This window comes from Gossypium hirsutum, chromosome A03 (assembly GCF_007990345.1).
Source record: "Gossypium hirsutum isolate 1008001.06 chromosome A03, Gossypium_hirsutum_v2.1, whole genome shotgun sequence".
Classification (NCBI taxonomy): domain Eukaryota; kingdom Viridiplantae; phylum Streptophyta; class Magnoliopsida; order Malvales; family Malvaceae; genus Gossypium; species Gossypium hirsutum.
The window spans coordinates 5,390,783-5,417,182 of NC_053426.1; the positions used below are offsets into that span (position 1 = coordinate 5,390,783).

Genomic DNA, 26,400 nt, shown 5'->3' on the forward strand with positions numbered 1-26,400 from the left:
TGGGTTTTATTTATTTTATTTTTATTTTATTTTTGTTTGGATTTATGTTTTAGGCCGGGCAAAATTGGGTTACTATAACTTCAATTACATAATATTTATATTTTAACAATCTAATCCTTAAATTTATCTATATTTGTATTTGTATTTATCATGCATGTAAAATTTTAAATTGATATAATTTGTTTATCATATTTATAAAAAATATCGTGTTTATTAATATGCATTTAAGGCCAAGGGGAACAAACCATTAGGCCTTGGCCTTTGGTTTAAATGGTTAAATTACTTTTCTAGTCTTTGCAAACAAATATAATTTTATTTAAGTCTTCTAATTACAAAATTTATATTTTTGCCTTCAATTTTTTTAAAATTTCAACCCTCCAAAAATTTATAACTCAATTTAGCTCTTTGGAAAATATTCTGGATTCATCTTTACCTCTAACTATTGTGTTCTTAAAATATTAGTCATATAAAAAGCTATTAAAGTTTAAAAACTATTTTAATTCTATACTTGATTCTTCCTCTTTATACATATATATGAATAGTGAAATTAACCATCAAATTAGGTCAAGCCGAATTTGTGCTTAGAAAACTTTTCTAACTAGACTACTAGCAATATCGCTTTTGTGAAAATCTAAGTTAAAATTAAAAGTTTTATGAACATAATTAAACAAAATCGAGATTTATTATGAATGAAATTAACATTTACATAATTATAGAAATTTATGCTTAATTTTAATGAAGCTACTATTTTGGTTAATTTGTATTATCTACTAAACCGAAATCAAAATCTATTTTATATGTATAAACTAAACAAATTGCAGATATTGAATAATTCTATTACTAAGTATTCTTTTAAAGGCTAATTAACAACCAATTAAAAAAAACATTTAGTTAATATGTGATTCAAGTCTCTATACTTTTTTATACATTTGGAATTTAGTTTCTTAATTTTATTTTAAAGAATTTAATCCCTATATTTTTCGGATTTGAAAATATACGTCCAATTGTTAATATCATTAAAATTTTTCTGTTAAATTCAAGTTTATTATAACGCCATTTTCTGTTACATGATTATCAATTAAGTATTTTCTTATTTTAAAATGTCACATCAACAGAATTAACAGAAGAATAATTAGACTTAAATTTTGAAATCCGAAAAATAAAAAAATTAAATTAAATAAAATAGAAAAGCTAAATTTCAAATCTATAAAAGTAGATCAACTTAGAGGATATTTTAAACAAAGCATTTCCATTTGTCTCAGGCTATTGTTTAGGGTTACTATTAATGTTGCTGATCTTCTTTAAATCTTCGAATGCTCGAATGGTGTCTGCATCAAACCCACCTGCGAACTGAAATTAGAGCAAATCATTATAGATCGATAATAAATAAAAATTGAGATAAAAAGAATTACTTTTCAACAGATTATGGGCTTTTTTTTTATAATTTATAATTTTAATTAAATATTGTTGAATTTATTAAATCGGAAATTGATAGTCTAATTGGTTTGATTACATGTTTGATTCTTAAGATACTAATTTTTACAGATTAAATGTATTGAATGTGCTCAAACCATGGCCTAAATTTTAAATTGGTCCTAAATTTCAAAACGTTCGGATTGAGTTAATTCTCAAAGTATTAATATTATATCAATTATGTTCTTTCGGTAATTCATTAGCTTAGATGTTAAATTATAACTCTAATATGATATAAAAGCATATTTAAAGCAGGTTAATTAAATTGTAAACACTTGTCTATCTACTACACGAACAATTTATTATAAAAATAGCCCTTCTAAAATTTGACACAATTTTCATTTATCTTTTAAACACATTAGATCTAAACTGTTTATGTGTAAGGTAGGGGCAAGCAGGGCCTTGCTCCCCTCCCTCAAATGAGAAAATTCTCCTCTAAAACCTTTCGAATTAGTACAGTTATAAGTTAATATATGATAAAAATACACATTGACTTTCAAAAATGATAAAATTATAGGTTAATCCTTATAAAAAAATAATAAAATTACATTTTAGCTCTTAAAATTTTATAATTTAATTTTGCTCTCCCCAAAAAGAAAGTTCTAGTTTTGCCCTTGGCGATAAGTATACATATATTTACAATACAATATCGATTTATATATTTTAAATATGCTTCATGATAGATCTAATTAGCATTTTCCACCTAAATTTACGGCTAAATTCACAGAAATACTTGGTTGATGCAATACTGATATTTTTATGACCCAATTAGAATGTTTTGAAAGTTATAGACTAATTTAGAATTAGGGTAACATTTGGTGGATGTCTGATGCAATTAAGCCCTTTTTTTTAAGACGAAATGATGGGTTACCTGGTGAACTCTGTATGCAAATCGAACTCCTTGAAGCAAGAGATTGTTTACTTGAGAGCATTAATTGGATTGCAGTTCTTTAGCTGTCCTTTTCATGTATTCTTGGGCTAGCTTCAATGAGCTGAATTTCATCTGCAAAAATTTGCAGGCAAAATCATGGATTGTTTTTGGTGTATTATATCTTCGCTGGATATGTTGATCTAAATTCCAACTTGACATCGGAATACAATTGTCAAACCAGGGATGAAGATAGGAATTTTATAGTGAGGGAACGGGATAAAATTAAAAAAAAAAAGGGATAAAGCTGAAAATTTTTGTTTTAAATTAGTCTAAATTGAATAAATAATTATTTGGAGGGGCCAAAAATGCATTCTTTTCATCTAGCCAAAGCTAAAAGGGATTAAAATTGAGCTCTTCATTTCAAGAGGGACTAAAAAGGGAATTATACCATATAATCAAGGTGGGGACAAAGCTCTTGCCCCTTCCATGTATCAAACTTGAAATGATATAACCACAAAAACCTAACCAACAAACTCTTAACTATTCAAATCTAAAATGATTTAAATAAGTAACTTAAAATCATCTAAATTTAACCATCTAACTAGAGTGGTAAAATCCAAAATGAGCCAAGATTAACAAACTCAAATGACTTCAACTCAAAACCAACCAAAACCCGAAATGATCCAAAAATTTTAAGACTTGAATTGATTAACTTAAAAACATCTTCAATGGATGAATTGACAAATTCATCCCTAGCATCATTTAGTTAAAGTGAGGCCAAAGCCCCGGTTCGCCCCTTGATATTATCTCCATAACAAACCTAAATGACAAAATTTAAAATGATTCTACTTAAAAAATTCAATTGACAAACTTAAATAATCTAAACTCGAAATAATTTAAATAAAAATCTAAAATAATTTAAACTCAACTATTAAATCTAAATAAGAGATCCCAAAATGATATAACGTCAAAACTCTAATTCACAAACTTAAATCTAAACTTTAAACCCTAAACTATTACATGATGAATTAACATGAATTTTTAGCGTTTGGTTAGCAAGGTTAATTTCATAAATTTGATGATCCCTTTAAATGCACTCTTTAGTTGAATATTAGGTAAAATGAGAAAAAAATATTGGTCAGTTTTTGAAATTAAAGTCATATAAAGTATAGGATGTACCAACCTGACCAATAAAACCTGTATCCAACATCCATTCCCATGGGATCTGCAATTCTCTGTATCTTTTCCCACTGCTTTCTCTTACCCTTTCTATGTTATTCACACTTTGTTCCAACCTGAAAAATTTTAGTCCAAAAAACAACCATCATGCATTAATTTATACCACTCATTCAACATATCAAGTTATAGTAAGGAATCAGTCAAATTTCAGTTTTGGTCCTTTTACTATGCTTGATTTTGAGATTTAGTCCTGTCACTTTATTTTGTCTCATCTACATTTGATAGGTGATAAAGCAACCTACAAATGAATTTGGTAACTTTTTTCAATTTTATTCTTAAACATTTTCTTAGTTCACTTTAGTCACAGATCTAGGTAGCTTTTTTCTAATTTGGTCCTTAAACTTAAATTTATTATGGTGTGATGACATGATATCCTCTTAGAGTATCATGTCATCACCTAAGTTTTTTTGAAAAAGTTACATAAAATCTAAAAAAAGAAAAAGAGTAAAAAATTATAGAAACTATAAAAGATTTTTTTCTAAAAAGATCAATGTGATAATGTTGTATAATCTCATAGTGCCATGTCATTAAGGTGATATAAAAAACTCAAGGACTAAAGTGAAAAATATCATAGATTAAATATTGCTTTATCCTTTTTTATAACATGATTAGTTAGTCCAGAAAATCATTTGCTCTTAACTGTTTGCCATTAAAGTACTATTTGGACTAACTAATGATGTTATAAAAGTAGAGTGATCAAATTAGGTGGACTAAATACCAAAGTCGAGTATGTTAGATGGACTAAAATGGAATTCAACCCAAGAAATTCAGTTTATACATGTTCGCCTGTCTTGCAATGCTTGCATCTTTTTAAGCTCTGAATTAAAAGACTCTTTGGGATTGACCTTAAACGACGTCACTTCAGCTTCAAGGTTCTTCAAGTCTCTGTAGCTAAAAGCAGCTTCTCTCATGGCGTCGGCTTTTCTCTCCGGCCACTGTGGGAAATGCTTCAGAACGGCCCTTTCATCAACAAGGGATGATAGCTCTCCATCTAACCATTTCACAAATCCTTCCACATCTGTTATGTCTTTGAACGTTGCAGATTGGACCTCTGAGATTAAGAAATTTATGAACTCCTTTTGTTTCTCCACGTCGGATTTGATCTGTTCCTCAATTGAAAAACATGCATAAGCCGGGAATCTCGTTTAGGGTTCGAGATAAAAATACAAAATTTCGAGGGTTGAAACTAGAAAACTTGTGTTAAAAAAGTTTAAATTGAGTTATTAAAATTTTTAGAGGAGTTAAAAATGCAATTTTTCTTTTTGATTAAAGGCTAAAATAGCTATACCTCAATTCTCAAACTAGTCCTTAAAGTTTCTTTTTGTTAGAAATTATATCTAAACTATCAATTTTGTCACAAAATTAAGATAAAATTGATAGTTTAAGTATCATTGCTGACAAAAAAAACCCTGAGAATTGGGGTATGGTTCAAGGGTCAATTTACCAATAAAGCCAAAAGAAATGTGGGTTTTGAATTTAGAAGTGATGATGTATACTTACAGCTGAAACATATGTTGATCGGTTTTCGATTTCGCCAATCATGTTCCTAGTGAATGCAAGCAATGGGGTTGTTGTCATGTTGCTTTTGTTTTCAATGTTGGCATCTTTCCTCGTTAGAGAACGGTAAAGCTCCCCGACTTCGGGTACGCGCCGGACTGATCTCGAACCAGCTAACAACTTCGTTGGCAATGGTGGTGGTGCCGGTGCCAGTGCCGGGATTTTAGCTTTGTTTTCAGTCACTTCCTTTTGATGAGACCTTGATGATGGTGGTGGTGGTTTTGGTGCTTCCAATTGCCTATCTTTCCTCATAGCCAACTCGTGAAAACTCGGCTTCGGGTATCCATTTTCTGAATCCACAAAACCCGACGATCCCGTATTGCGGTCGTCAGGGTTACTATGCAACTTCTTCCAAAGCAATGATTTCCTCTCATTGTCATGTGCCTTAAGAGCACTGATTTGTGCTCTCAAACGACCCACCTCTTGTTTTAGTTCTTGGTTTTCCTTCATCAATGTCTCATTTGCAGCCACAACAGCCTCCAATTGTTTCTTGAGACCCCCGATGACGCCGACCGAGTGGCGGAGCTCCGTTTCATCGTCTTCGCGTGGCATTTTTTTCAGATTTCATCAAAGGATGATGAGAGAATATATGGATGTTCTTTTTTGCTATAATCTCTCTCACCTTTTATATCTATATATTATTTTATTACTTTTGAAGCAAGCTATATAATATGCTTAGTTGCACTTTACCTAAGCCTGATGAGTGGAACACTTTACAAAATGCCCCATTCTGTGCTTTGCTATTTGCAATTTTATATATTGTATATATAACAAGGAATTGCATTAAATTATGATTCTAAATTATTTTTATTTCTTTTCAATATAAGCATTTTAAATCAAATTTTTTATTTTAATTTTTAATTTTAAAAAAAAATAAATTTAACTAAAAATACTAAAAATTTTAAAAAAAATCTAATTTAATTATTCTATTAAAAAAATAAAAATAACGTGAAAACTCAATTTAATACAATCCTCGCCTATATATAGAGAATGTAGTAAAGAGATTTGGTTGAGCTTTGCTGGCACCAAAGTTTAAGTGGCTACTGCTTTGTAGGTGTCCTTTACAAGCCATGTTAGGTGCACCATTAAATTCTGGTCAAATTTTACCTCTCCTATTGTTTAATTCATTATAATCCGTACATATTATATTGAAATTTGTTTATTTTCAATTTTGGTCCATCTATTATGCTAAAAGTCTGCGATATAGTCCCTATACTTTAATTCAGTACTTTTACTTTTAGAATATTTTTAGTTAGTCCAAACTATTGGCACCATTAACTATTCCTATTAAAGTTTTTTTATTCGTTTTTCAAAATTATTATACATGAAAAGAGTATTTGTATTGTTGTGGCATGATAGCTTGGGTTCAATCCCTAACAACTTCATCCTTATTCCTAATTATAAAATAGCTAATAAAATTATAAAAAATATAAATATTAAATTATGTTAAATTAAAGTATATGGACTAAATCGCAAATTTTCAATAAAAAAAGAATAAAATCTCAATTTCACTTTTATTTTTCAACATAGTTTACTTGGGAAAGTAGATATTTTAGCAAACAGATTATTCCATGTTTTAAACGTTAGTATGGCCGTATGGCCTAAAACTAGGATTTAGTATTTGTGAGACAAGAGATTACAATGGTTAAATTGATTAGATCATTAATTCTTGATTTAATTATCGATTCAATGATGATTGAATAAATAATTAAAAATTTATAAATTCTTTTAACTGTCAATACTTTATTTTAATTTTTAGTTTTTTTTACTAGTTCCAATTGATTGATTCAAAAATCAGTTTAATTTATTTTTAAATTGATTCTCGATCCAATTGTTTCAACCGAAGATTGATTGCAAATTGCCAACTTCCATTTCTAGAGCTTTCCCTTCAAACCCTTAATCATCCAGGTGTTAGCCTTCAATTGGAACATTGGAAATCCATAGGTCCAAGATCTTTAGCTACTTACTATTTGTAAAGTTCATTGTTTACATTGAGCTGCAATTGGCTGGAGTTTGCTTGATTCTCAAGGGTAAGAAAAGGGGGTGAATCAATGAAGGACGGTGAAGGATGCTGACAGTGCAAAATTAAAGAAAGTGTTGATTATTACAGCTTACCAGAATAAGTTCTTTTGTCTTTTAACATAGTTACTATGTTTTTTTGTCAAATTTTGTTATTAGTCCTTATATTATGTATAAATTATGAATTTAATTTCTATACCCTAATTTTATAAATTTTTGAAAAAACTTTAGTCTTTAACCAAACGGTTATAGTTAAATACAATGAGTCAAATTTTGCAGTTGATCTCGTTAATTGTGGATGCAATTCATTGTTATCCGATTTGATAATTTTTAGTTTCTATACTTTTCGAATTTCAAAATTTTAATCTTAATCCAAATGACAACCTTTAAATCCATTAACTAAAATAACATCATTTTTTTCTGCGAGTATTACATAGAAATAGTAAGTTCTTATGATATTGTATATGTGATAATATTTTGCCACGTAAAATTTTAGAAATAGACCCAAAATTGAGATTTCGAAATTTAAAAGATACAATAACTAAAAATGATTAAAAAAGTACATGAATTAAATCCATAAGTGACGCATACACCTGCCTCTATATTGCTTTTAGATAGAGAAAAAAGAAGTTGGGTCTATGAGGATTTGTTCTCACAGATCTTAACTTTGTTGGGTTTTTTGCTAAATATTTAAAAACATGGTTAATCTCTCAATGAAGTCCTTATTGTTACTTACATAAATATAAAGGCTATTATTATTGAGGTAGAGGAAATAGAAATTATGTGAAATGGCAAGGTTTTGTTTTCGGGGGTAGTTGAATCTCTTTATTCTCCTCTAAGCCTTTTTCTAAGGGTAATTTATATGTTAGGTGTTTAAACTTAACATCAATTTTCATTTATGTTATAATCTTTTGATTTAATCAAATTATAGCATCGAACTAGATGTTGGTTATATTGACAAGGCTTAGATTCAGATACTTTGAGCACACAGGTTCGAGCTTTCTCATGTATAACTTATTTGTAGATTCTCATCTAGATTATTTAAGTTAGTTATTTAGTATAATGCTTATAATGGGTGATATAAGTCATAACTTTAATAATATAAGTGCAGTATGTAATTTAATGAATTCAAGGTTGGTGACTTAAATGAAAATTGATGCTAAATTAAGTGACCTAAAATACAAATTACCCTTTTTGAAAACTTGAATTTACTGCATGGCTTGGGGGGTTAATATTTCAGATGCTATATAAAGAAAAAGAAACACACCCAAGAGGCATGCAATAGCTGGCATAAGACTTGAAAGATATTGTAGGCAGCTTTACCTTCAGGGATGCCCTAAATTTCCACAGGGTCCATGCTTCCCATCACCATCTTTAGGTCATAAATTAGTTCCCTAAAGACTAGGGAAACTTGTTGAACTATGGCATATAACAAGGGGAATATGAGACAACTTGCAACATGCCATCTAGCTGTGTCATCACATCAATTCAGATTTTAAAAAGTTTTTAAATTATTTCGATTAAAATTGATTTTGGGTTTAAATCATTTCGAGTTTGAATCATTCAAGTTTGCTTCTTTAGATAGGATCATTTTAAGATATTTATTCAAATCGATTCAAGTTCAAATGGATTTCAGTTTGGATCTGTTCGAATTCAAGTTATTGACTTTTTATGATAAAATCAAATTTGAGTTCTAATTGATTGGGTTAATTTTGGGTAAACTGCATTATTAATCACTAAATTATGGGTAAGTTTTTTTATTTTGGTCACTTAACTAAAAGAAGTGGTAATTTGGCCACTAAACTATTCAATAATTTTCATTTAAGTAATTGGATTTTTAAAATCGACGCTATATAGCTTTCTGTGTTCGCACTGCCTACACCAATCGAAAGCTCTCTTCCTCCTTCTCTTGAATGGTTCAGTTTTTTTTCATAAAACATTTTTGGACATCATGAATCTACGAACTAAAATTCAAACAACTTTTTTCTCCGATATCTGACACTGATTGTCAAATTGATTTGGATTTAAGATATGTTACTAATCCACTGTACTAATGTTGAATGACTGTTGGAACTTTAAAAAAAAAAACTTAACAGCCCAGTGACTTAAATAAAAACTCTTGAATAGTTTAATGACTTAAATGAAAACTTTCGAATAATTCATGAGCCAAATTGTAACTTTTTTTAGTTAAGTGGCTAAAATGAAAATTAGTAATATTTTAGTGACTAATGATATAATACCCTAAATTTTTTGGGATCAAATTACTTTAAGTTATTCAAATTATGTTGAGTTTGGTTCAATTAGGGTTTGTATTAGATGGGTTGAGATTATTAACTTTTTATAATAAAATCAAGTTAAATCAATTTTGATTCGAATTAATTGAGTTAGGTTTTCGAGTTTAGAACAAAATCTATATGTATATTACAACGCTGTTCCCACTAATTCAATTTACAATATAAATATATATGTATAACAAAGCTGATGGACAATTAGAAGATTACTCATCAAGATGTATTGAATGTATATGCATAATTTTATAGGTACTTAAGCTTGTAAGAATACTTGCATCATAGACCAGATTATGACATAAATCTTACTTTAGTTACAAGACTTAAATCAATAGTATAACTTAGGATGCTGATTGATCTTTTTCAAGCATGCACTATGCTAAGGTAACAGGGAAAACTATTCAAACATTTCCAACTTCAAATTGAAGCAACTTCATATCCTTTTTCATAATAATATTTTATGTTGTCAAAACCGGAATTCTCTTGTGATCGATAACTGCTTGCCAAAGCGTACGATTCTCGTACCTGTAATGCTCGAGGGAGAAGCAAAGCTGCCTTATAGCTTCTCGTTTCTCTTCATCTCGCTCGAGTATCATGGTTCTTTGCTGCTCAATTTCATCCTCAAGTTCCTTGCCTTTCGATAGCAACTCATCCACCAATCTGTGTGCTCCTTCGGCTTCAGCAGTTACCTTCACATGTTCCATATATAAGTGGTGTAGATGCTTCTTCATTCGAACAATCCGGTCTTCCCTCGAATTAACCTTGGCCTTGAGTGAAATGATATAACCCTTAAGCTCATCTCTCTCTGATTTTACATACTCAAGGTTATCATGTAAAACTTCAATGCAATCACTTCTCTTAGCAATCTCCAGTTTCAACACTTCAATTTCACTTTGAAGACTCTCCTCTGATTCTCTTTTTTCATTCGCAGTTTTTCGGATCTCCTCCTCCAAGGAGTGGCCACATGATTCCCATCCTCTCAGCCGTTCTTCCAAACAAATCTGTTCCTCGGACGATCTTGACATTTCAGCATTGGTATTAGCTTTTTTGGGAAAATTCTTCTGCTCTGCATCGGATACGGCTTTCTTTAAATGATGAATCTCGTGATCCCTGTCTGATAAACTATTCTTTGCCATAGCAAGTCTTTCCTGCAGCTTGGAGACCTCTTGTTTCTCCGTATCCAGTTTGGTTTTCCATGTCATTATCTCCCTTTGAGCCGTATCGATTTGACCGTGCAAATCTTGAATTTTATCATCAAGCTGCTTCTTTTCAAGCTTCAAAGTAGCGATTTCTTTCTCGGAACCCTCTAGCATTTCTTTAGCAATTCTCAACTCTTCCAACAATGCCTCCATCTTGCTATCTTCATGTTCATTTTCTTTCTCCAATGCACCAATCTTGTTTTGAAGTCCTAATGCCGAGTTCGCTGTTTTTGCTCGCTCTTCGTGTTCTCTAATTCTAGCAAGAAGATCAGTGTTCTCATCCTCTAGCATCAGTAGCTTCTCTTTCGCTTCGTGGAGCTCAATCTCCAATAAAACCATATGCCCACTCACCTCTTGATCATCCTCATTCCCTGATAAAACCGAGTGAATATTTATCGATGAATCCTCAGATTCCAGTTCAGAATCTGTTGGAGAAGATGGCTTATCTCCTTTCGGACGCACATCAGAACTGCTCCCACCGGCTGCTAGTTGGTGGGATTTACGACGTCTTGGCCTTTGATCAGGGGAGGTACAAATAGAGGGAAGATCAGAGCTGACGTCGGAGATGCCGGAATCCTGTGATTGAAGGTCCGACAGAATATTCTTCCTCCACTCTGCCGTCAGAAGATCATGACGCTCCGCCAAAGAACGATACATGCGGTAGAACCCCTCAACCTGAGATACAAGTTCTGGCCTCTTCTGATAATACATCTCGGCCTTTTTCGCAAAGGAGTCCCCGTCTTCTTCAATCAGCTTCAGCATATGTTTGACTCTACGGTCCATTTCTGTAGTCAGCAATCTTACTGTTATATTTTCTCGTTCGACATTTAAGCAATTCAAATCATTTCAGAAACAAAATCCTTCATGAGGGTACAAACAAAATCAGTGCTTTGGCTAATATCATACTACCGCGCTTTTATCTTGTACTAATATTTGCTTCTTTAACCATAGCAAGATCACCACCATCATAATATATATATATGTAACATATATACAGCAGCATCTTACTCACCCTCGAGATTTTCTGCAAGCCACTTTGAGTTCTTGGGGCTGCTGTGGCTATCCCACCACCATGAATGTGACTTTCTGGATTCTATTCTCTTCATACTTCTAGTTAGCTGAGCCTGGAAAGAGAAGAAAACAAAATTATGCAACCAGTAGAGATCTTCACTGTACAATGATAATGAGATAACTCGAGATTGTGATTTTTCTTCGTGGGGTGGTATTTCTAGGACATATTGCCTACCAATTTGTTCAGTTTTTTTTGCATGTGCGCACGTGTATTACCCATGGCAGTGCTTAGTTCATTGTGGTTGATTTCGACAGTTACTTGGCAAGCAAGGCAACTATGCATCAAGTGACTGATTACAACTGACTGCATCAAGTGTTGCCTACGGATTTCTATTTCGTCCAGACAAGTAGATATTGTATTGATTATTCCTATCAAAATGCTTATGTTGTTTACTTTTGTCACTGGAATTGATGAGCAAATACTGAAATTTATCTCTAGGTTATTAGCCTAAAAGCAGAGGAAACTATGCATAAACCTCCATTAGAAAATGAAACACAAGGTAAAAGAATATAGATCATACAAAATCAACCCGGTTTGATAGTAAAAACTCAACGACTCGAACCCATGCAACCAAAACAAACAAACAAAAATGATCGAAACCCAAAATTATTTTGAACTTAATATGACGTTATTTGAAAAATTCCAATGACAAATTACCCAAACTGATTTAATACAAATTAAAATGATTCAAAAATGATCTGAACCGCCTAATTGACATGTCTATGTAAAGCTCATTTCATATTTTACAGAAAAATCTAGATTTAGATCAAGGAAGGGATTGATTTCTTACCGAAGATTTTGCCATTCTTTTGAAAATAAATGATGATGAATCAGGTACAAAATACCTGTGTTCAAAGAAATAGTGCAAATACCAGTTGTATGATTCCCCGTCTATTCATCAATCCTTCATCAATTATTGAATCAAATGTTCCAAATGCATGTGATTATGATACTTTTTGTGTGCATAAAAATAGGGTATCCCCAAACCATTAACTTGTGTTCTCAGGTGAGGCCACTATAACCTCAACTTGCGGTTATGGTTAGGTGATTTTAAACGGTTAATCTAACATAATCGAATTAATATTAATTAATTTTTTTAATCAAAAAATTTAATTGAATCGAAATATTTCGATTAATTCGATCGGTCAACCGAATAAACCAGAATTTATATGTTATGTTTTTTTAATTAAAACAAATATAAAATATATAATTTTTTTTGATAATATTCATTTGAGTAAACTATCCGAATTAACCGAATTAATAATAGCCTAATACTTATAATATATAGTATTATTTATTTAGTTGGGTTAATTACTCGATTTCGAATTGAATTAACCGTTTTAACCAAAAGTCTAAAAAACTTTTAAATGACTTCCAACCGAACTAGATTAAATAACTTATCTATTAACCAAATTAGATCAATTCGGCCTATTAATTTGATTTTAACCGAAATTTAAACACTTCTAATAATTAAACAAATGATTCAATTGATTTCTTTTCCACTCCATTAAATCAAACTTTTCATCTCAATATTGATTAAATTTTAACTTTTAAATCAAATAAGAAGATTTTTTAAAAATTCTGAAATTAGAAATAGAGAATTTAAATTCAAAAACATGAAAAATAACAAATACAAAAAAAAGAGACAAATTTTACGAAGGGGAATGGCTCAGAAGAAGAAAATCAAAATCAGAGAGAACAAAATGTATTCGATGGAAATGAATATAAACATGGCGAATAATATGATGAAAATGGCAGCCCAAATCTAAAACATCACGTAATGATCCTCGATTTCAAGAACCCAGAAAAAGTATTTTCTCGCTGAGGAATAAGAAAAGTTATATTATATATATATAAAATAAGATTTGTAGGATAAAAAGACTTACAGAGACACGAAGAGGCTTTGAATAGCTACCTGTTTTGGTAGTTGAAGATTTTGGTGTTTTCTTTTTTCTTTTCAATGAGGAGGCTTGTGTTTTCTGGCTGTGTGAGGATTAAAAGAGAGATTGTGGAGCTGTGTAAAGAGTGTGTACTAATAGAAAGATTGGGGAAAGGCCAGCCAGCTCACATGCCCAATGCAACTAATCTCATTTTTCTATATTAAGACTTTCTGGCCGATTTTAGAACGTGTAATTTCAACAACAAAAACCGTCTACTTTAAACTTCAACAAGATACCATTGAGGTCTTATGACGTCTGGAAGAGGAATGTAGATTAACTGGTCGAGCCTTTCAGGCCGTAAAAGTGGCAGGTCGATAATGTCGGGTCTGTTAATCGATAAGGTCGACAATCTTTTTGGCTGACATGCCATCCATTTCAGTTAGAAGTTGGTTTAGAACCCTATCAGCTGCTCCATCTGCGTCCCCAACGCTTCTTCCTCTCTGCACCAATTACATAATGTCATCAAACGAGGTACAAATATCCCCAAAACATATGCATATAAGATACAAGTCATTGATGGAGCAGATAAACGACCTGTGTAGCAATGGAATCGAGGTGCTGACTGTCGGGCCTTGTCAAATACTTCTCTAACATTGCCTTCGCTCTCACCGAACCACATGGTGAGCAGTTCAGGGACTTTGACACTGATGAAGTTTGCTTGGCATTCATTTGCAATAGCCTTTGCGAAGAGAATTTTACCTCATCCGTGAGGACCGTAGAAAAGGACCCCTATTGAAGGCGACATATCGAATTTCTCAAACTTCTCTGGGTGCTCCACTGGATATTGCACCGTCTGCCACAACAAAAAGAAACACTCAAACAAAAGTTTTGGCGACAAGCTTGAAGACAAATTAAGAAATAGTTAAGGCTACAAAGTGATGAAGTAATGATAAATACCTCTTGAAGTTCTCGTTTAACCTTCTCAAGGCGTCCAATCTCCTCCTAGCTCACATTAGGCACTTCAACCACCTGAGTCACCAAATCAAGCACCCAATTTAGCACAGTTGACAATGACAGTTCAAAGGAAAGTAAATCACTTACTGTTTCACGTAGAGCAGAGGGATTGCTAGTTCCATGTGTAGTTTGGAAATGCTCGTTTGTAACCGCCATTGAGTTAAGTATGTCCGCATCAATGGAATCATCCTCCAAGTCAATCACATCCATCTTCTCTCTGAGGCATTGCAGCGCAGCTTCTGTGCAGAAAGCAGCAAGGTCGGCACCGACATTACCTTGCGTGTCTTTTGCAATCCGTTCTAGATCAACCTCATCGGAAAGCTTCATGTTCTTGGTATGGATGCGAAGCACTTCAAGACGACCGACTTCATACGGAACACCAATGTCTATCTCCTTATCAAACCAGCCGACTCTTCTCAAAGCAGGATCAATGCTATTTGGACAATTAGTAGCTCGAATAACAATCACATGAGCCCTTGATTTCAATCCATCCATGAGAGTCAAAAGCTATGAAACGATCCTCCACTCGACTTACCATTGGTCTTCTCACGCTTAGGAGCAGTCGAATCAATCTCATCCATAAAGATAGATGGAGCATTCTTCTCAGCTTCTTCAAAAGCCTTCCTAAGGTTGCTTCCACTCTCTCCCGCCAATTTTGGACAAATTTCCGGTCCATTAATACAAAAGAAGAAAGCTCCGGTCTCATTAGCAACAACTCTGCCTATTAATGTCTTGCCAGAACCCGGAGGACCGTAAAGCAGAATCCTTTAGGTGGCTTAACACCGATTGATTTGAAAAGTTGAGGATGCCTTAATGGCAATTCCATCAACTCACGAATATTTGCTTCCTAATGCCACCCACATAATCATAACCAACTTCATCCAACCTATCCTCGTCTTCTCTTCTAATAGGTTCCCCCTTGCAAAAAATTTCGGTATCTGCGGCAACGACACAATACTCTGTCGGGTCAGTCTTTATAACCATAAACTCGACCATCTTCATCTATAATACCCCTCACCCGTCTTGATGTACCGTATAAATGAAAGTTACTATCAGAGTTTTAATGAAACAAATGCTTTTGATTTATTTAATAAATTTTAAACTTGAAAACATTTTTGTAATTTTATGTTTTTCAAAACAAAGTTAAAAAATCTTAGTGTCCATTTGAATAAAAAGAATTTAGTAACCTGCAAAATATAAAAATATTATTTAATTTGTTAAAAGTTATTCAAATCTTTAAAGGATTTTTAAGAAATTAAGTAATATCATCATCAAGTTGCTGCTCAGGCGCAAGGGCGAAGCCAGAAAATTTTTGTAGGGGGAGGCCGGATGAAATTTTAATTTTTTATAGTTTATTATAATTTGTAAAAGATTAAATTGAATTTTTATAATTTTAGGGGGGGCAAAGTGTAATTTTATCGTAACTAATTTAAAATTTTTTAAAAAATTTAAGGACCAAAATAATAATTTTACATTTTAGGGGGGTCGAGGCCCATGCCAGCCCCCTGGCTCCGCCCCTACTTAGGCGGTCAAAGCTTTCGCCTATAGGTACTAGAATTCAAGTTACAATTCGATTTTTCAAATATTATTCAAAACTGAATCTTTATGTCCATGTCAGAATTCTCATACCATTACAAACATTATACATACATAACATCCTTTAACGAGGGGTAATGTGAAGCTCCCAAGCTCGGACTTTAAACTTTTCGTCAAATTCTTTACCTACGTGTTTTAAACCATTAATGTGTTAAACTCATATTCAACTTACCTTGTCTCATGGAACGATTTACTCATATTAAAGACTTATTACTTTCATTACCAAATAACTCTATCATTAACACTATTAGATAGATAATTTAAATACAAATTTACATATTCCTTGTACTCAATTTTTATTTTGAGCAATTAAATTAGCCTTTAGAATTCATTCTTCATCTACTTAAATTCATATGTCTTTATTATTAACTTACTTTTAACATGGCCTATTGTAATGTCATCCTTAATCCCTTAGAGTTCATTTCATGCTTGAATTTTATAATCTCTTATAAGTTTGCTTTAATCCACTTATAACTTATGGCCTCTAGATTTCCTTATAAAATACATATTCCATTATTTCTTTCTATCGTATTTGACAAATTTTAGATTTATGTCCACTGCAATCATAATAAAATAAGACTTGGATATTATGAGATACACATACTCCCATAAATATAAAGTGGAATGCTTGAGACAACAAAGTTCCAGATCATATGAGCCCAATGGTCAACAACAAATGCTCGACCAAGGGTATCATTACAGAACTCCGAATCCACATATCACCAATATCGAACTACGATGAAAATCATATACATATGATCTTAATTGGCATGCCAATCATATCCTAACATTTCTACCAAGCTTACATGGGCTTAGAAATGATTTAAATAAAATTTCACACCTGATTCACTATTACCAATAAAATTTTGTTAACCCATTTATGTAATAATTTAAACCTTTTATATTCACATATCTCACATTTCACATTTTCATAGTCACATACATTTTTTTGTATATATTCACGTACTCACGTACATTTCCGTTAACCCATTCCTCTCTTTTATGCACAAATCATATAATTTTCTAGGGTTTAAAATTATTATTATTTGGTTATGGGCTTAAAATAGATAGAAAAATAGGAAAATTAAGAAGAAAAAAAACTAATGAACAACAACTACGGCAAAGGGAAAATAGGAAAGTAAGGCTGAGTAGTTGACATTATTCTTCTAGGGTTTATTACCATTAGTATTATGGGCTTAAAATAGATAGACGGGCTTAAATGTATTTTATAGATTTGCAGTCAGGTCCAACTTTCTTGTTAAGTTTATTTTTTTAAACTGTTTTTTAATTATTATTATTTTATATTATTAGAGAATGAATTGGTTAGATTGATGGTTGGATCAGTTGGCAGGGGCGAAGCCAGAATAAATATTTAGGGGTGGCGGATAAATTTTAATTTTTTATAGTTTATATCTTTATAATTTGTAAAGGATTAAATCGAATTTTTATAATTTTAGGGGAGCCAAAGTATAATTTTACCTTTACTGATTTAAAATTTTTAAAAAATTTTAAGGGCCAAAATAGCAAATTTACATTTTAGGGGGGGCCGAGGCCCATGCCAGCCCCCCTGGCTTCGGCCCTGTCAGTTGGACCAATCAAATCAGACACCGATGGCTTGATCGGTTCTGAAAACATTGGTCTCTATGTTTTTCGAAATGGCACATTGCATTCATAAGGAGAGACACGATTTCGAACTTTGGAGGTAACATTGTTGAAAAGAGTGGTCACAAATCTTGAAAGTTGAATACAAAATGGATATAAAGAATACAAAAAAAAATCTTTTGATAAGGACTGAAATTTCAAAATTTGAAAAGTACAAAAATTAAAAATGAGTAAATTAAAGTATAAAAATTAAATTCACAACTTCTATAAAATACAAGGACTAATAACATAATTAAAATTTTATTTAAAGGATGAAAATTAGAAGAAATATATTTGAAAACTTCCATGATATAGAAATTAATACATTGTACCTAGAAGAAAAAGAAATTAATAATTTTCATTTTCAATGCAAATGTGATCATAGGAAACCTCCATTCCGCGTACCTTTCTTCCCCTTAATTTTATTCTAGAAGCCTCAACATGGAGACATATAATTATCAACAAAATCCTCGTTCTTATCATTTTTGTTTTTTATACAATATTTAGAATTATTTATAATTCTTCCTAAATTTTTAAATAAGAGGATAATGCGCTTCAGCGCACTCAAACCCAATCAATACCAATCCAACTAAGACTCAATCAATAATTTTACCATTTAATTCAGTCATCTATAATGGGGTTATATTTGTCTCTGTCCTATAACCTCTTTAATCCTACTACAGTTTTGTTTTCAGAAAGTATGCTGTGTTTCTACGGAATACATTGAATCTTCCAAAAGAAAGAAAAAACATGGCAAATTCGTGGGAAGCTTCGAATTGAGAATGAGAATCCAAACCAAGGAAGGAATGTAGCATAGCATCCTAAGAACTTGTCGGATTAGTTTGTGGTTTCACATTTGAAACTTTTCCATGTCGTTTGTTGACAAATTAATAATCTTGTAGGAGAGACTATGAAGAGCAAATATATCTAAATTTCTAGAAAAAGTGTTGAACGTCTTCTTGGTAGCTTACCATATGACCTTGAAAAGATTTTAGAGAATCAAAAGTCCTTCATTTTTCTAAGCAAAATTGGGTCATTTTCTTTCTTTATTTTGTTAATCTTTCATTACAATTGTTTCTTATCAACCTAAGATATCTTAATGGATAAGAATATGTAAATGCCAATTTATGCTTTTTTTTAATCAATTGTGAAATTTTAAATTGAAGGGTTAATTCAACCGGATGTGCTCAACTTTTGGTCAAAATCTAAATTGGTTTTCTAACTTTTCTGATTATTTTTTCACTTAATCTTGATATTAAATGTTAGGTTGAATATGAGGTGTATAAAAATATTTATTACTCTATACATGATTAATAAAAATAACTCATGTCAAATCCGAACTGATAGTTAAACTTATTGAGTGATATCATTAGAACATTTTGGGGATTGACCTGTATAAACAAAGAAAAAAAAGGAATAGAGAAAATTGAGCACATAAATTTACGTGAAAAAACTCCTCCAATGAAGAGGATAAAAAATCACGGAGAAAAGAAGATTTCACTAATGAGCAAATAACCGAAGAGTACAAGATGGAGAAATTTCCTTAAAGCTTTCTCTTAATTTTCTCTCTAATGTTGTATTATGATGATGAAGATGTTATTCTAGGGTTACTAAAGCCCTCCTTTTATAGGTTAAGATTAGAGTTCTAATTAGACTAAAATATCACTGGTATAATCAGAATTTTACTGGGAAAAATAATCTTGCTAAAAGTCTAATTACGCAGTTGTTTTGAGATAGAATTCGTTGCATCGCCACAACGTCATGGGTCGCATCGTTGGGACGTCATCTGTTGTGATGACATCCTGTGTCGCGTTGTTAGGACGTTGTCTCTGTTTTGTATTCACTTCAAACTTCTTCTTGTTATTGTGACGTCACGTGATTTCTGATCACAACGTCGCCTCTACTTTATTTCTAGTTTAACAAAAAAATATAAGTCGCACTCCACGAAACGTTACTTCAGTTTAAAGATAAAATTGAATTTTTTTAAAGTCTAAAAATGTATGATGAAATTATATTATAAGAAAAGAATTAATAAATATTAATAAATTCAAAATAATATAGTAAAACACATCATATTAATACATATGAATGCTAAAACAAAATGGAAAAATTGACAACATTGATTCAACATTGACTAATAGAACCAAGCATATTGTTAAAAGGATAAGAATCTGTAAAATGCAATTGATATTTAATTTGTTTAATCAAAATTGTGAAATATGAAATTAAAGTAATGGAGTTTGTGTTATATCCCACACAGCAACTTGTGCATTGAACAGATGCCATCTTTTAGGTGTCTTTCTCAATGACCAAAAAGTAGCCGTCAATACAACACTAACCCTAAATCCTTACTAGCTTTAGCTTTAATAATAAATATAACTAGGAGACAAATGATAGAGGATTTTGATGCATAAGATTTTTTAAGTCTTACACGTCATTCTAAATGTCCTAGAAAAAAAAACACAGTTTGAATTCCATGATGTCTTTTATGGACATGGAGATACCAATATTGAATTTGATGTGCATAGCATTAGAAAATATCTTAAGGCATTAGAGTCTGATTTTTTTTATGTACATTAAATAAAAGTATTTATTGAAGCTCATTGAATATAGAGGATGTGAGTTTTTAGCATCTTTAAATATATTAATTATTTTATACAGGATCTAGATTATCAATATATAATTTAGATAGGTTTTACGAGAATATTAAGTTTAAAACCAATCGCGATAGGATAACAATGTGAGTTCACATATATTTAAGGAGTTCGCAGAAAGGATAAGTTCACCAATCCAGCTTGCTACAGTCTTAGTTCGCATATACTCAAGGAACTCATGGATTCAACTTATCACAGTTTCAGTTTGCATATATCTAAGGAGCTCGCAGTCACCCGGACACATGTCTAGCAGATACAAAACCCACTTGGAACGTCAGTCCCAAGAACAGAAATGACCGCTTGTTCCGTAGACATGTGTCCAGCAGGCCTGAATTCCGCAGAGAATATCAGTACTAGAGGCAGTAGAATCAAGACAAAATAGTGGAGGTCCTATCATGAGCTGTAATAGCATCTGTAACAACCTGTATATATACTCTTGGTAAGTTTATAACTAGCTTAAATATTGAATAGTTTATTATTAATTCAGTTGATGGTTGTTGTTATTGCAACAATCAGGTTGTACCGGAGATTGAAAATTTAAGTTGCAACGATTGGAGGTTGGACCAAAAAGAATGGTGGAGGTAAAGGATAAAAGTAATGAAGGAAGAAAGAAGTAATTTAAAAACATCAATAAAATATATAGGAATAATTTGAAATCACACAAAATTAATTGTAATAATAAATTACAAAATCTGCAGAATATCAACTTTCCCTTCTCCACCGCAAACTCCACCTTTTCCTTTTGTGGCCAACACCGACAGCTTGAACCAGCCAACGGATCGCACCGTTGGCCACCAAACGACGATTTTAGCCCTCTAAGACGCACGTATTTACCACACTGCCGCCAATTGAAAATTTCCAAATGCGTCCTCGTCAACTCCGGATATTCCGTACTTGTCCCTTCCTCGCAATTCACACGTGATTCACGAGCGTAACTCCTTACCGTCGCCCAACCATCCGATTCCCAAATTGCCCCTGCTTCATTCGCTAATTTACTGATCCTCTCCTTCGCCGACGATTCGAAATTCGCAGTGTTTTCGTCCTCTTCGAAATCCGACCCGGCGAAATCGAGAACGCAACGCGGAGATGATTCTCCTATCATTTTCGGCGGCGATGCCGATGATATAAATGGATGCTGCAGCAGCTGATCGCAGCTCCACCTTCGATTTGGATCCCTTCTCAAACACTTCTCCACGAAATCCTTACCAAGTTTGGATAACTGAGTCGGCAACTCGGGGAGTTCCTCCGAGTAAGCAATTCGACGTAGCGAGTCGAAACCGTGATCCTCCCAAGCTGGCTTCCCGGTAATCATCTCGACGACAGTGCATCCTAGTGACCAAATATCGCTCTCCGGCCCTTGATACTCGCCGCAAACCACCTCTGGCGCCATCCATAAAGGGCTTCCACGTGGCTTAATCAGCGACCTTCCCTTTTTGATCTCAATCGCCGAGCCGAAATCCGCGAGCTTTACGGAACTGGAATCCGATCCAAGCAAAACATTCTTTCCTTTCACATCACAGTGAACAATGCCTTCGTCGTGCACGTACTTCAAACCCGAAATCAAGCACCGCGTGTGCCACCGCAAAAGCCTCTCGTCCAAGTCAGCAGCCCGCCGCTTAACAATCTCCACGTCAGCAACGGTGCCGCCCGGCAAATACTCCACGTGAAGATTACGGAAAGAATTCGCCGGAGAGACGTCATCGCCGAGGTAATTAACGACGTAAGGAGAGGAAAGCGAACGGAGGATCCGAATTTCATTCTCCAAAGACTCCAACTGGCTGGGAAGACACGTTGCTAAGTCGACGGACTTGACCGCGGAAACGGCGCCGTTAAGTTCGTTGATCGCTAAGCTAACGGTACCAAAGGAGCCTTTGCCTATACACTTGCCTCGTGTCCATGAAGTTTTCTGGGTATGGCTCTGTTTCTCCATTTTTCGAAACTCAAATTTTTATTTTCTTTTTTATGGTTCTCTGTTTTTTCGAGGGCCCAAATGCGGGTATTTATATCCGAGTAAACTAGAATGATATTGAGTCCTACGTGGAATTTATAGATAGATAAATGGGAAAACTGTTTGATTATGTCACTTTGTTATTATTATATTATTATTTGAGTTAGGAACTGGGCATGTGTTTTGACATATCAACGACAGTGGGAACTGGGAAGAGTTGACGATGATTCTGGCTTTTATCCTTATCCCACACCCAATTCTACTTCATCTACCCCCTTGTTTTAGTTGGGGTGATTTTGCTTTTGATTATTAAGTTTGTTAGAGTAATTTTTTTTTCTCCTTAAAAGGAATATTCAAATATTTATACATATTATTACTATTTATAATTTGATTTTATTGTTCATGGACTTGACCCTACTATTCATAGAACTAACATTTTAAGCAAGCATAGGGCATGTTGAACACGTGTACCGTTCTGGGTTGCTTGGTAGACCTCGCAGCCCCTACATGTGAACTTCTCGGGTGTATGCGAGCGCGAGCTCCCTTGGTTGTCCTTTCGTTGTACGCCTCACATATATCCATTTGGTGGGGCCTAGTTAGGTCATGGGTAGGCAACTTGGATCTTATCCAGGTTTCAAGTTGGTGATCATTAGTGTATAGCAAAATTATTTTATTTCAAAATAAAATTAAAATGTTCACATGATAATGTCGAGAGTTGCATGAGCAAGTTTAAAGAGCAAAGAGTGGTAGAAATGTCTTTAATCCCTCTTATATAAGCAAAGTGTTTGTTGTCAAATTTATCCCCGAAATTGCGAGTAGTAGTTCTATTAGGTAGAGAGATATGAATTGTCTTACCAAAATATAATCCAACCTTTCTAGGATACGATGGACAATGTTGTTGGTCGCTAGTGGCAACGTCTTTTGTAATGTGTGTTGGGACCTAATGAATGTGACACGGACCTCAATAGGATCTTTGTGATAATTCTTAGTTGAGAGAGCATGCTTTTAGGCTTTACTTGATAGAGTGAAAAAAAATTGAAAAGATGAAAAATTAAATGGCTGGAAAAATGAAAAGATGGAAAACATAATTTACTTTCCATAGGTAGTGTTTGGTAAGAAAGATGAAAAAATTGTAAGGACAAAAATAATTTTCTTTCCATTACTAGATAGACTTGAGAAATGAATAAAAAACAAAACATTTGAAAAATATATAATCTTAAACCAGTATACACTTCTCGTTTATTTTTTCTCTTCTCATCATTCAAATTTGGAAGGACTGGTTTTTATATATTAAAATAAAAAATAATTGTCCCTCTCTTTCAAGTGTACTTAAATTTTTTTTTTCACTTTTCCACCTAACTAAATACACCCATAACTCAAGTAATGATTATGTACAAAGTACTAATATTTATGGTTAAAAAATGTTTAATTGTTGTCTATAAAACATTAGCTTAATGAAAAGAAAAAGAAAAAAAAGCTTTGAGAATTTTGAAGTCTCAAATTTAAGTGAATTTATCTAGGATTTATTTTGACCAAGTATGGGAAAGCACAAAGTAGTTTAACCATTTAAAAAATTTACCTAACAAGCTAAAAAATTGAAGATGATTGGTGAAGTTACATGTGGTTGTGGAGTAAGAAGATTTAACAATGGGAATATAATATTTAGGAGGTGCCCCAAGTTGAAGCTTGGTGGCCGAAACCGTAAAACAATGCAAGTCCACTAGATGGGAATGGGACACAGTATGGGTTCCACACCCCCCAAATATAAATGTCGGGTCTAACTATCAGATTACGTGTCAAAAAATGTACGTACACGTGGCACCAATAAGAAAGGAAAACATGAGGATGTTGGTTCCCAAAGATGCTTGCGTTTGTCTTTTGCAGTGAAGAGTTATTAGTGGAATGTCTAATCTCCTTTTTTTTAACTAATAAAAGAAGTAACACCAAGTTAGCTACTAGATGAATTAAGGGTCAAGTGAGATAGGATTAAAAGGAAATTTTAATCGATAAATGAAGATACCCTTTTTGGCATTGCCCCAGAAAATCAAGTATTTTGTAATGATATTTTGCCTAGATTCAGGTCATGTAAGTAGGATGGTGACAGTCAAAAAAATTTAGCTCAAAAAAATTTAGGATACCCATTGTTTTAGAACATTAGATTATTTTGGTTTTGCCTTTGCTATATGGTGATGCTATTTGAAGAGTAGACCCTGCATTTGTGAATTGAGATCATCATTCATTAGGAAAGGTGCTTCTTTTTCAATTTTTTAGTTCTTTTGAATGATTTGTCAAAAAGTCTGTGGACCTAAGGACATACCATGTTTTGACCCCCACCCCCTCATCAATGTCTCTCTACTCTTATTAGTTAACTATTTTACTTGTGTGAGTATACCATTAAGGTTAAAAGGAGTTTTGTAAGATTGGGTGTATGTTGGATTCTTTAAACGAAGATAAAAATGTAATTCCAGTAGAAAGTACTTTTGTGATTGATTAGGTTAAAATCATAGTTTACAGACATGATTTGGTTTGAAAAACTCTCTGTTTACCTTTTTTTTTGTTCGAAATCATAGTTTGACTTTTTAACATCAATGATAAATGGAATCATAGGCATGTTGATATTGACTCGAAGTTAAAATTTCAATATGATTCAACCTATAAAAATCAACCCAGACTCGTTTGATCTATTGTTCCAAAACTAACATTGCTCAAACCTGAAATTAACATGAACTAAGCTAAAAATACTCAATCCTAAAAGCTTGAGTTTGGAATTGACCCAAATGAAAGGGGCAGCATAGCAATACCCCACTATAATCTTAATCTTGTTTAACAGGGTCTTGGATTGGATAAGGTAGAATAACTTACTTAAAGGGAAAGGCAAAGGAAAAGGGAGAAATTGTTGTCCACTTAAACTCGAAATTAAAAATTTCCAACTTGGGGTTGGGTGAATTTGAGCCTTTTCTTTTCTGAAAAGGCACTTGGGTGGCAAATAATAGAGCCTGTGTGGTTCAACATTTGGAGGGGAATAGCATAGTGACCTTGTTGGGTTATTGTCGTATTTGCATTGGAAAGCTCTTTCCTCAAATGCTTCTAATAAATGAAAAAGGATACTAGGCAATGATCTAACCCATACCAAATCTTCTTACCGCTTAAGTTATGACATAACCCTATTCATGTATATCACATTAATGTATATGCACGTGATACTTATCCGATGTCCAAAAGCTCCAAATTTGGCTTTGCCTTTGGGATCTTAATTTTCCTTTACCAATAATATTCAATCCAGCATTTGGTTTATTGGTTAATGATATATTAGTTCAATTCTTGGATTATGCCACAAGGTCATCATCCTCTTTAATCTTCCAATCATGGTGAAGACGTCATCTAATTTCATCTTCTCTTTAACTAAAATCAATTGTTTCGTGTACCAAAAGCTACTCTCCTCCATCACCTAAAAGATTAAAACCACATTGATAAATTAGGTAAGTTGGGTTGATTTTGGATTCAGTGAATTTAGATTAGATTAATTTAAGTAATTCTAGTTTCAAGTTATTTAGGTTTGTCAATCGGTTTTCTTTTTCAAGTTAGATTCAAATTCTTCTTACTTTTTTTTATTCAAATTATGTACTCACGCCATTCTAAATTTGGGTCATTTTTTTTCAAGTTAGGTTGGATTTGAATTGTTAATATTTTATGATCAATTTAGATTCAAATTAATAAACTAACTTTTTAAGTTCGGATCAAAATTGAAAAGTATAGTTAAAACTCCTACAAAAAAACTAGTTGATATCTCGATCATTCAAAATCGTGATTAAATTTGGAATGTTTGGCTAAATTTTATCTAAGATTAGAGGTTTTGGTAGGTTTTAAGATTTTAAGATTTTAAGTGTTCAATTTTAAGTTTCATCTTATGCAAAACTACATGTGAATTAAATTTAATTATATTTCTATT

At 32.7% G+C, this 26,400-nt stretch overlaps 3 protein-coding genes and 1 pseudogene across 7 annotated transcripts; all 4 read right to left on the bottom strand.

Moving 5' to 3' along the window:
- Nucleotides 1–1,124: 1,124 nt before the first annotated feature.
- On the bottom strand, nucleotides 1,125–5,799 carry LOC107963838 (protein CHUP1, chloroplastic). Of its 3 annotated transcripts, XM_016900333.2 has the most exons (5): nucleotides 5,084–5,788; nucleotides 4,370–4,686; nucleotides 3,528–3,639; nucleotides 2,345–2,476; nucleotides 1,125–1,350 (listed from the first exon to the last, which is right to left on the bottom strand). In XM_016900333.2, the coding sequence occupies exons 1-4, from the start codon at nucleotides 5,690–5,692 to the stop codon at nucleotides 2,405–2,407; spliced, it is 1,110 nt and encodes a 369-aa protein (XP_016755822.2). In that variant the 5' UTR covers nucleotides 5,693–5,788; the 3' UTR covers nucleotides 1,125–1,350; nucleotides 2,345–2,404. The 3 variants fall into 3 exon arrangements, with proteins under 3 accessions (XP_016755822.2, XP_016755823.2, XP_016755824.2); XM_016900334.2 differs by lacking the exon at nucleotides 1,125–1,350 and having other exon boundaries at nucleotides 4,362–4,686; nucleotides 5,084–5,799; XM_016900335.2 differs by lacking the exon at nucleotides 1,125–1,350 and having other exon boundaries at nucleotides 4,429–4,686; nucleotides 5,084–5,797.
- Nucleotides 5,800–9,671: 3,872 nt separating this feature from the next.
- Nucleotides 9,672–13,720, bottom strand: LOC107963837 (protein NETWORKED 4B). Of its 3 annotated transcripts, XM_041106594.1 has the most exons (4): nucleotides 13,605–13,720; nucleotides 12,509–12,563; nucleotides 11,659–11,770; nucleotides 9,672–11,431 (listed from the first exon to the last, which is right to left on the bottom strand). In XM_041106594.1, the coding sequence occupies exons 2-4, from the start codon at nucleotides 12,521–12,523 to the stop codon at nucleotides 9,906–9,908; spliced, it is 1,653 nt and encodes a 550-aa protein (XP_040962528.1). In that variant the 5' UTR covers nucleotides 12,524–12,563; nucleotides 13,605–13,720; the 3' UTR covers nucleotides 9,672–9,905. The 3 variants fall into 3 exon arrangements, with proteins under 3 accessions (XP_040962528.1, XP_040962531.1, XP_016755821.1); XM_041106597.1 differs by lacking the exon at nucleotides 12,509–12,563 and having other exon boundaries at nucleotides 13,605–13,704; XM_016900332.2 differs by lacking the exon at nucleotides 13,605–13,720 and having other exon boundaries at nucleotides 12,509–12,921.
- Nucleotides 13,721–13,800: 80 nt separating this feature from the next.
- Nucleotides 13,801–15,614, bottom strand: LOC107887512 (cell division cycle protein 48 homolog; annotated as a pseudogene).
- Nucleotides 15,615–20,955: 5,341 nt separating this feature from the next.
- Nucleotides 20,956–23,146, bottom strand: LOC107887511 (mitogen-activated protein kinase kinase kinase 18). The gene has a single exon (XM_016811772.2). It carries the CDS (start codon nucleotides 22,431–22,433, stop codon nucleotides 20,982–20,984), a length of 1,452 nt encoding a protein of 483 aa, XP_016667261.2. The 5' UTR covers nucleotides 22,434–23,146; the 3' UTR covers nucleotides 20,956–20,981.
- Nucleotides 23,147–26,400: the final 3,254 nt, after the last annotated feature.

What these genes read in the sequence shown, in the direction of transcription:
- LOC107963837 (XM_041106594.1), bottom strand. An exon ending in GCTTGCAGAAAATCTCGAGG is followed by an intron (nt 11,432 to 11,658) that starts GTGAGTAAGATG and finishes TGCTGACTACAG; the next exon opens with AAATGGACCGTAGAGTCAAA.
- LOC107887511 (XM_016811772.2), bottom strand. Translation starts at nt 22,433, where the DNA reads ATGGAGAAACAGAGCCATACCCAGAAAACTTCATGGACACGAGGCAAG.
- LOC107963838 (XM_016900333.2), bottom strand. Translation starts at nt 5,692, where the DNA reads ATGCCACGCGAAGACGATGAAACGGAGCTCCGCCACTCGGTCGGCGTC. An exon ending in ATGCAAGCATTGCAAGACAG is followed by an intron (nt 3,640 to 4,369) that starts GCGAACATGTAT and finishes AAAATTTTTCAG; the next exon opens with GTTGGAACAAAGTGTGAATA. An exon ending in ATACAGGTTTTATTGGTCAG is followed by an intron (nt 2,477 to 3,527) that starts GTTGGTACATCC and finishes AAATTTTTGCAG; the next exon opens with ATGAAATTCAGCTCATTGAA.